Source organism: Miniopterus natalensis, chromosome 1, assembly GCF_054644295.1.
Source record: "Miniopterus natalensis isolate mMinNat1 chromosome 1, mMinNat1.hap1, whole genome shotgun sequence".
NCBI classification, from domain to species: Eukaryota; Metazoa; Chordata; class Mammalia; order Chiroptera; family Miniopteridae; genus Miniopterus; species Miniopterus natalensis.
In genome coordinates this window covers 198,861,698-198,872,315 of record NC_142081.1, presented here as the reverse complement: position 1 = coordinate 198,872,315, position 10,618 = coordinate 198,861,698, and the positions used below count along the sequence as shown (strand labels likewise).

At 52.1% G+C, this 10,618-nt stretch overlaps 1 protein-coding gene across 1 annotated transcript; it reads right to left on the bottom strand.

Moving 5' to 3' along the window:
* Window positions 1-4,628: 4,628 nt before the first annotated feature.
* Window positions 4,629-7,396, bottom strand: BLOC1S4 (biogenesis of lysosomal organelles complex 1 subunit 4). The gene is made up of 3 exons (XM_087817112.1): window positions 6,109-7,396; window positions 5,528-5,576; window positions 4,629-5,044 (listed from the first exon to the last, which is right to left on the bottom strand). Exon 1 carries the CDS (start codon window positions 7,385-7,387, stop codon window positions 6,731-6,733), a length of 657 nt encoding a protein of 218 aa, XP_087673238.1. The 5' UTR covers window positions 7,388-7,396; the 3' UTR covers window positions 4,629-5,044; window positions 5,528-5,576; window positions 6,109-6,730.
* Between the last annotated feature and the right edge of the window lie 3,222 nt (window positions 7,397-10,618).

Below are 10,618 nucleotides of genomic sequence, written 5' to 3'. Positions count from 1 at the left end.
CCTGGAGCCAACCACCGGCAGGACCAGGTGCCGGGCTCTGGGGGCCTGTGGGAGTGAGACCCCCAGCCCGTGGAAAAGCGGGAGAACTCCGAACAGAGCTGGGTGAGCAGCATGTGCCAGTGCCAGTGCCAGTGCCAGTGCCAGCGTCCTGGGCGAGGTCAGTGCCTGACGGTTATGTAAGCGCCAGGGGCTGGGGCAGGGCCCAGGGGCGCTCTCTCAACTATTTCTGCAACTTCTATACAAGTCTAAAACTACTTGAAAATAAAGTTAAAAAAATAAATAAAGCCCGGCCGGGCGTGGCTCAGTGGTTAAGCATCAACCTAGGATCCAGGCGATCAGGGTTCGATTCCCGGTCAGGGCACATGCCTGGGTTGCGGGCTGCAGCCGATCAATGACTCTCTCATCATTGATGTTTCTATCTCTCTCTCTCCCTCTCCTTTCCTCTCTCTGAAATCAATAAAGATAAATTTAAAAAAAAATAATAATAATAATAAATAAATAAAAACACTGAGACTACTTCACCCAACAGCAGAATACACATTCTTTTCAAGCTCGCATGGAACATTCACCAGGACAGCCACGTCCGAGACAGACCACATCCAAGACAGACCATAAATGCACCTTAATTTAAAAGGGTGGAAATCGACATCTGCCCTCAGACCACAGTGGAATTAAATGAGAAATCAGTCACTGAAAGAGCTGGGACATCCCAAGATCCTTGGAGAGGAGACAACACTCTGCTAAGGAAATAACACATGGGTCAAAAAAGAAACCTCAAGAGAAATTTAAGAATGTTTTGAACTAAATGAAACTGAAAATACAATTTATCAGAAGTCGTGGAGGCAGTGGCACAGTCCCTAGAGGGAAACGCACAGCGTGAGATGCATTGTTAGACGACAAATCTCAAATCAACCCCCTAAGCTTCCACCTTAGGGAACTAGAAAAGGCAGCAAATTTGACTCAAAGTGAGTGGAAAACCAACCAAAACAAAACTAAAAAAGACACCGAGAAGGTCCCACTCATTGTCTCAATGGTCTGCGTGCCAACTGTGAGCAGATTCCCAGGTGGCCTGTCCCCTAAGGCTGCATGTTTTGGCCTCTCAGGTGTAATTCAATGCCTGTCTGCAGCCCCAGGTGCCACAGGGCCTATTTTGGTTTCTTTGGAGAGTCCCAAGTTTTTGGTGTCCCTGAAGGCAGTTTGCATCCCGCCTCTGCCTCTTGCTGGCGAGGGTGTCTGGCAGGCTGTGTATCCCCATCAAGTCTTTTTTTTTAAAGATTTTTTTTTTTTTTTTTTAGATGAAGAAAGAGGGAGAGAAACATTAATCAGCTGCCTCCTGCACGCCCCCTACTGGGGACCAAGCCAGCGACCCTGGCATGTGCCCTGACCTGGGTCTAACCGGCAGCCTTTCAGTGCACAGGGTGACACCAGCGAGCGCGTCCCCACCAAGTCTCCACGGGCTCACCTGTGCCCTCAGGTAACGGGCACTCCCTGAAGGTCAGCTGCTGCCCGAGGGGCAACATGTAGCTGTGTCCTATGCCCCAAGCTTCACTCCCTGCGTCCTGGAATGGACCTGGGGCTGTCCTGGTGCTCAAAGCACTTCTACTTGGGCCTCCCGCCCACGCCAGGCTGGCTGGTTTCCTGAGGGGACCACGGCAGCTGCCGGGGGACCACTGCCCACATGCCCAGCAGGCCGGAGCCAACAGAGGCAAGGAAGCCGATGGAGGCGTTGGCTGCAACTCAGTATCTCCGCTGGCCGGGAAATGGAGCAAGGGACGCCTGAGGCTTACACCCAGCACCCAGATAAGTCACTCCTCCTGGGGTTGGGGGAAGGCAGGCCGGACAGGGCTCTGGAGAGAGACGCAAAAAGACAGGGAACAAGTGCCTGCTACGGTTATCTCCATCACCACCTACCCCGAAAAACCTCTGCCTTTCTACCATCGAACACCCGTTACAGTACAGTCATTAGCAAAAAATATAAATAACAAAAGTTGGGATGTGGAGGACCGGGCCCTGTCAGTGTGGGCGGGATGTAAAATGGGGCAGCTGCTGTGCCAAGCAGTGTGGTGCTTCCTCAGAAAATGGAAAACAGAGTTATCATGTATTCCAGTAATTTCACTTCTTCGCGTGTGTAACCCCTAACATTGAAAGCGGGGTCTAAAAGCTACTTATACCCCCTCGCCCACAGCAGCGCTACCCGCAGTAGCCAAAAGGGAGAAGCAACCCGGCATCCACCGGCAGAAGCACACAAGACCCATCCACAGGGTGGGTACGGCCTGGCCACGGGAAGGACGGACATCCCGACACCTGTGCAACGTGGACGGACCGAGGACATCATGCTAACGAGATAAGCCAGACCCGCAGGACACATACTGCACTGTGGCACCCGCAGAGGTCCCTAGAGCCATAAGAGCCACAGGGACAGGAAGTCGAAGGGCGGTGCCAGGGCTGGGGGGGACCGTGGGGGCTGTAATGGGGACGGAGTGACCTTGGGAAGATGAAAGGGTTCCAGAGACGGATGGTGGTGATGGTGACGGCTGCACAGTGTGAATGTGCTTAATGTCCTGAGCTGGCACCGTAAGATGGTAAATCTGTGTTTTGTATATTTTAGCACAAATTAAAAAAATAAATAAGAACAATGATCCCATTTCTTTAAATTAGTGAAATAATCAGCACTTACATTTCCCCCTTGAATGGCCTCCTGAACCACCATCTGAAGCAGTGGGCCCGGCCCCTGAACTTGGCATGTCCCAGCCCTCCCAAGTCTCACCACTAACGCCCCCCTTCCGAAACCCTCCCTCCTGCTGGCTCCTATCTCAACGAACAGCGTCCCGGGAACACTGTGCTGTTATTTTAAGCCTACAGGATGCATTTCTGCAGCCTAGAACCTGTGGCAGGTATCCTGGGGGGAGAAGGGGTGGGGAAAGCCTGCCTTTCTCCCCGAGAAAGCACTGAAACAGGTGTGCTGGTTCTGCCGGGACGAGGCGCCGAGTGAACGTCCAAGGAGCCTGTGGGACGGGGACCTCCCTGTCCTCCTACTCCCTCCATTCACTCAACAGGTGTGCTCGGAGGGCCGCTCTGTGCCAGGCACTGCCCAGGGGCCACAGACTCAGGTGCACAAACCAGAAAAAGGCCCAGCTCCTTGCCCTGGTTGGAAGGCAGAAAACCAAACAAATGAGCATGTTCTTCCCAACAGAGAGGGGTGACAGGAACAGCAGGAAGGCCAGGGCCCTCGTCTGCTGCCTGCCAGACTGGGTGCTCCCTTCCCACCTTCCTCCCCTCCCACGCCCCCTGCAAGAGCAACCTTGGGGTACAGATGAGGTCCCCACACTGTGAGCCCTTTACGGTGGCGGGGCCCCGTAGGCCTGAATCTCCAGCGCCCAGGGCCTGACTGCCCGACGGGTGCCGGTGTCAGGTCCTGAGACTGGGCTGCACCAGCTGCTTCCAGGCCGCCTTTCCTGCTCCGCCAGCGCCCCCTGCTGGGCAGGCCCGTCCCTGCAGCCACTCGGAGGCACACTCCTGGAGGGGCCCTGGGAGTCCCTGCTCCCTCCCTCCCCAGGGGCCTGACCACACCCTGACCCTCCCCGTTCAGGGGCATTCTAACAGAAACGCATTTCCTTCTCTGCTACTGGGACTAATAGCTTAGGTCAGTCTGAAAAATGTTTTTTAACAAAAGATTTTGAACCTTTTGGCATGTAAAAGAAAGGTGGGCCTCCAAATTCTGTATCAACATCTGAGGTGGGAGGGAGAACAAGGCTTCCCTGGCACCCACAGGAATTCCTGCAGATTTTAAAAGCTGGGTCCTGGAACCTCGGGTTGGGCTAGGTTGGCCTCTGACCTTCTCTCCCACTGGCAGGCAGAGCTCCTGGGAGTCCTCAGCTGGCCCATGACGCTTCGTTTCCTACCAGCATTTGACTGAATAATTGTATTTGCCTTCTGTCTCCCACGCCTTACCGGGTGCCTAGTCTTTGTGTAGCCTTTCGTTTACTCCACCAGTCTGACAGTCAACCACCAGCAGGCAGGGTGTTACCTGCTGGGAATACGGGGGAGGTCAAGCAGGTGGACAGCCCAAGCCCCCTGGAGGTGGGTGAGGCGGACAGTCATCCAATGACACAGACACAGTTGTGGCAAATGCTCTGAAGGAACACTGGGCATCTTCCCGGATCAAGGTGAGGCTGGAGGGGCCTGGGTGAGGGGAGAGAGGCCCAGGACAAGGGGCAGCAGATCCTGTAGGGGCTGGCAGGCAGTCGACATAAGAAACGACCAAACCTGTAGAGGATTTTTATGAGTTTGAGCTGGACTGACAATTGCCGGGAAGCAAAATCTCAAATGATTGAGAGAATGCTCCAGGAAATGGCAGTTTTGCCACTGATTTTATACATCAGAATCAAGGGGGAGGCAGCGGGGAAAATGGTGAATGGGAAGGTGGGAGAGGAGAAGCCACAGGGAGCTGGAGCCGCTGGAGGAAGAGAAACGACATATCTCCAGCCACCCTCTGTCGGAACAAGGCAACTAATTGAACACGTGCGAGCTGATCCTAAATTTATCTCCGGTGTGCCTTCCTTTACAAGAAAATAGTGCTGTGGCATATAAACTGCTTTTGGTGTTTTGTTTTGTTTTTTAAAGAGAAGGTGCCATTTTATTTATTTACTTGCTTACTTGATTGGTTTTTGTTTCTGAGAGAAAGGAACATGGATGTGGGAGAGAAACATCTCTTGTTGCCTCCTGCACATGCCCAACTGGGGATGGAAGCCGGCAATGGAGGGAAAGTTCCAGTTTCAGCGCTGAGGAGCGATCAGCTGAAGAAGCAGCTGCAGACGTCCCAACAAAGCCTACAAAGATCTCCAAGTTTGGATTTGCCATAGGTAGACGACTAAGAAAGCCTCAGCCATATCCATCAAACTTGGATCAAGTAAACCTAAAGAAACTGTTCCAACTCTTGCTCCACAAACCCTTTCAGTAGCAGCAGCTTTTAATGAAGATGAAGATAGCGAATCAGAGGAAATGCCTCCAGAACTTAATAATTATTAATTCCAATGGATTAAATCTGAAAAGAAACATTAATTGAGCTATCAGCTGTTAAAGTGTATATACATTTTTTAGGACACCCTGTATATTCCTAATTAATAAAGTTTTACTTTATAACACATTTATGAGTTCTAGAATGTAGGGTGTCTATTATGCAGATATTAAATCTCAGCTTTTAAACTATTCTATTTTTTCATAATTTGTCCTAATTACTAAACTATTACTATGTTTACTATTAACCACAAAAACTATTCTATTGTCCTAATTACTATTAAACTATCACTATGTTTAATATTAACCATAAACACTATTCTATTTTTTCATAATCTGTCCTAATTACTATTAAACTATTACTATGTTTAATATTAACCACTGGCTTAAAGAACATTTTAGCAACACAGACGTTCTGTAAGGAAGCTATTTCCCTATTCAGTGACTACACTGCAGGGATATACTACTTACAGCTGTGCCCAGTGGTTGCCAAATATTACATGCAGCTTACCTGCTCTTTCAGCTTTTCAATGCAGTTCTTCAGTTTGTAATCAGTGACCCTGAATAAAAAATACAAACGTGTAACGACACAGAAGGTCCATGAAAGCTAAGGCTGAGATGACGTGATCAGACTTTTCACTAAAGACAGGTAAGTGAGAATTACACCTACTCCATCAACATCAAAGACCTATGATAAATGACACAAGAGCAACCTAAGCTGCATGCTTACTGGAGGTCTGCTGTCTAGGCCCATCTCATAAAACAGATCAAGGTCAGGCCTGTTGCATCTGCGAGGGAGCTTTAAAGTTCTATGTTGTCAGGGTGAAAGAGCAAAATCCTAATACCCATCACCCAAACAAATGATTTAACTGTTCACTTTGAGGGGAGAGAAACAACACGTTGTAAATGAAGTATCCCAAGCCCCTTTATCTATCCCATTCCGAAAATCATATGAGCAACATGTCTATTTTCAAACCAACAAAAAAAGGGAATACCCAAAGTCCTTTTCAGAAGGACAGGTTTTCCAATAAAATTTAAAAATTTTATTAATATTTAAACGATAAACCAAACGTTGGCAACCATTATATAGACATGTTTGCTATGAACAAAATCAAGGTGGCGAGGTCCTCCTTTCAAATACAACTTCCGAATTCGTTGCAATTAGTCAATACATTTCCTAAGGAGCTGTCCAACTTCCTTCGCTTTACAGCCCAAACGGAAAGTTTCATAGAACGCTACGTAATTTACCAGCGACCCCAAGAGTCAGCGATGGGAAATCCAATCACTATTAGGGATAAAAATTACAACGACGCTTCCACGGCTCAGTTTTTCTAGAGAGCGTATAAATCTATAAATCTTTAAAAAGTAATACTGCTTGTTGAGCCCTACAGTCCATAAAAACAAACAGTTTGCCACAGTGCACGCAGATATAAGTTGAGTCGTTTTGCTTCCCCGATCGATCGCTCCCACCGAGCAGCTTTTCAGGTTGGACTCGGAAGACGTTTAAAAAAAAAAAAAAAAAAAAGCATCCATCCCACGTGAAATAATTACGGAGAGCGTGAGAAACAGCGCGCGACTCCGCCCTCCAGCAGCACGTCTGCGCACAGGGTCTCCGGCGGCGGAATTAAGGCTGGAGACGCCCTCGGGCGGCGGAATTAAGGCTGGACAAGGCCCCGGGGGCGGGTCCCGGGCAGCCAGGCCAGGGCCCGGCCGCTCAGACCGCGGGCCGCTCGCCGCCGCCGGGAAAGTGGTCCTCGGTCCGGAACACGGGCGGGGGCGCGTAGGCGGCCGGCGGGGGCCGGGCGGCGGGCGCCCTGAAGACGGCGGGCACGGGGATCGTGTGCAGCAGCTTCCGGAAGCTGCCGGGGAAGGAGCCCAGCTCGGCCTCCGCCCGGGCGACCTGCTCCTCCAGCCGGGCCACGCCGGCGCCCACCATGCCCACGAAGGCCTCCAGCCGGTCGATCCTGCCGTACACGCGCCGCATGGCCGCCGCCTTGGCGTGGATGCGCGGCACGCCCTCGCGCACCACGTGGGAGGAGTCTCCGCGCAGCATGTCCAGCAGGCCCACGAACTCGTCCACCCTGGCCAGCAGGTCCTCCAGGCCCGCGTCCAGCGCCTCTACCTCGGGCCGCGCCCCGGCGCCGGGCAGCAGGCAGGCGGCGTAGCCCGCGGCGGCGCGACGCAGCAGCGGCAGGTCGCGCCCCGGGGCGCCCGGCTCCGGGCCCTCGTCCTCCCACGGCCCCGACGCGCTGCTGTGGCTCTGGCTCTGGGACACGTGGCCGCTGTCCCCGCTCCACACGGCCGCCGGGGGCTCGGCCTCTTCCGCCGACCCCTCGCGAGAAGGGCCGCGACCCGCGGAACGACCCTCCATCGCTCGCGGCTTCCGGGCTGCAGGGCCGGCTTCCGGCTTCCGCGGGCGCGCGCGCGCACAGCCGCAAGCCGCTGCTTCCGGTTTTCTCGCCGGCGCACGCTCACGCTCCCTTGCGTCCCCGCTCGCGGCCTCCCACCGCTCCCACGCTCACGCACGCGCGCTGAGAGCGCCGTGCGCGCGCACGCGGTCAGAACCTATTTAAGAAGTAACTTGTCGCTCGGTGGCTGGGCGTCGGCCTGCGACCCGGGAGACGCGGGTTCGATTCCCGGTCCTGGCACACGGGGGGTTGCAGGCTGCATTCCCAGTGGGGGACGTACGACGTGCAGACCCCTTGCTCCCTCTGAAATCAATAAAGACATTAAAAAAAAAATTAAAAATATGAAGGCGTGCCAGGAGTACAGTAAGTGCATGCATCTCGAGTGTGCAAATGGACCAGTGTACAACTCTAGTTTGGGAGAGAGAGTGAAGCATCAGTGATGAGTCATCCGCTGCCCCTTCAGGTCGCAAGTCCCCCACTGGGGATGGAGCCACATCCTGGGCACCTGCCCTGGGTGGGAATCGAACCACCGCCTCCTGGATCGTAGGTGGATGCTCAACCGCTGACCCGTACCGGCCAGGCAGATTTATTAGTTTTTGCATATCCTTCCATCCAGATCAAGATGAAGGACACGTCCAGGACCAGAAAGGGTCCCCTCCTGCCCCTAGTTGCTTCTTACTGCTCCATCAAAGAATGAGGGTCAGCTAAGTATGCAAATTCAATTTAAATTTAATCGTGTCTGCTTACCAATGCAGATAACTCAAACAGAAGTTTCTGGCTTAGAAATTTGGGCTATTGGTCAGTTCTCTGCTTTAAACTGTTTTAGCCCAGCCGGCGTGGCTCAGAGGTTGAGCATCGACCTCGGGTGGGGAGATCGCAGCTTGATTCCCGGTCGGGGCCTATGCCTGAGTTTCCGGCTCCATCCCCAGTCAGGGGCGTGCGGGAGGCAGCCGATCAATGACTCTCATCATTGATGTTTCTCTCTCTCTCTCCCTCTCCCTTCCTCTCTGTGAAATCAATAAACATTTTTTTAAACTGTTTTAAAATTTTATTTTACCACAGATGTTTTTACTTATTAATCAATATTACTTGGCTCTACTGCATATCAGGCACTGTTCCAGGCACTGTGTGATACAGGAGTGGACAGACAGTCCAAAACGTCTGCCTTGAGCTTCATTCTAGTAGGTGGAGATACCCAGAGAGCAGGAGAAATCAATAGTATGTTACCTAGACACGAGTGTGTTCATTTCTTCAACGTACATAGTTCCTATATAGGTTCGTACACAAGAATTTCTCCATCTTAGAGCTGTCTCATGAATCTCATCCTTGTTTTCCTCAGTTGCTGCCCCAAATGCAAGCCCCCTCCCTGGTCCTCTCAAATTTTCATCCTTAGAATGTCCCATCTTTCCTCTGTCCGGACTTGCCTTCCTCCCTCCTCTTGACAAACTCTCACAGCTACTTCAGCCCAGGTCTGGCTGACTGAACACGGCCTCTCCGCAGCTGCAGTGTGCGCATTCCCCACGCACTCCGCTTCTGGGGGAAGCCCCGGAGAATGTGGATACTCAGGTATGCCCAGGGCTGCGGTTCGGCCAGGTGGTTGCAATTCCTAAAAACACTGGGAATACATCAGAAGGACCCAGAGACCAGCTTGAATGGGCTCCCACCGGCAAATCAGAGACACTTTGACCATCAGAACAAATAATGGTTGTAACAATTACAACTCATTGAATAATATGGGAGACTATGAGTTCATTAAATATGAATACATGAATAAATTAAGTGCTTAAGGAACAGCATATTTGCAAACCCAAGACTCTTCAGTCCAAGGGCGGACACTCTAACTGCTGAGCCAAACTGGCCAGGGACATCCTGGTCGTTCTTTGAACATGTCCTCACTTTGTGTCAGAACAAGATGTTGAGATACAGCAAGATGCCTCTTGCCCCAGCTCTGGAACTGGCTATTTTTTTCAAATACCATCCTAATCTAGTGATCAAAGTGACCAGGATAGGTTAAGGGACTGACTGGAACCAGGTTCCATCTGATAAGATGTAAACAAGCACATTACATCACTTCTGTGACATGCCTGCCAAAGATATGTGATTTTGACCCCGTGGCGAGGAAACAGCAGACAAACTCAAATGGAAGGAACTTCTACAAAAAAAAACCAACACAAAAAAACACACACATAAAAACACACCCCAAAAAAACCCGCCTGTAATCTTCAAAGTGTCAAGTCCCAGGGTGGCCGCGTGAGGAGAACAGCTCTTTGGAGTGAGGAGCCAGAGAGGCTGTGGTGTGGAACCAGGGCACCCGGTGAGCACCCAGGACTGCGGCAAGGAAAGAGGCTCCAAAGTGCAGGAGAATGAAGGCCTGGGAGGGAGCAGCAGGGAAGGAGGGAAGGAGGGAAGGAGGGTGTGCAGCTGGCAGCTCCTGCTTCAGGGCTTGGGCAAGATGGGGAGGGGGAAATTGCTAGAAATGCCCAGTGGTCCCTGCAGGCCGGGGCAGGGCAGGGGGCTGCGGGGGAGACGGGGTTGGTTCTGAGCAGGGTGGGAGCCACGCTGTGGTAAGCTGCGGACCCACTCCTGGTACCCTGAGAGCACCGGGCTGCAGGCCTGGGGAATTTAATCCGAGTGCAGGCGGGCCCAGCAGACGGGGCCGGTGCCTTGCTGTGGTCAGCCAGCACTTGGCCAGACCTTGGTGGTCCCAGTACCCACAGGCACTCTGGCCCTGGCCCTGAAGAAGGTGAAAATGCACCGTCCTTACGTGGGGACACAGCTTAGCCAAGGACCAATTCTGCAAATCATCAGCAGGGGGCGCTGGTGGCAGCCGGAGGGCCCCGAGAGCTCCTGCTGGAGAAAATCACAAACAATTCCCAAGCAGGAGAGTGGGGAGACACTTGACTCCAGTTAAATAAAACAAACACACACCCACAAAAAACTCTGGACGCAACCCAAGTGTCCATGGATGGCTGAGTGGGTAAGCAAAATGTATTCTATCCATACAAAGGACTATTATTCAGCCTTTTTAGGAAGGACATCCTGACACCTGCTACAACAGGGATGAACCTGGAGGACGTTACGCTCAGAGATGAGCCAGTTACAGTAAGACAAACGCTGTGTGATCCCCCTTACTTGAGGTCCTAGGGTAGTCAAATCGTAGAGATAATTGAACAGTGTCTGCCAAGGGCTTGGGG

Bases quoted from the DNA above. Each gene is read 5' to 3' on its own strand.
- BLOC1S4 (XM_087817112.1), bottom strand. From the start codon at position 7,387: ATGGAGGGTCGTTCCGCGGGTCGCGGCCCTTCTCGCGAGGGGTCGGCG.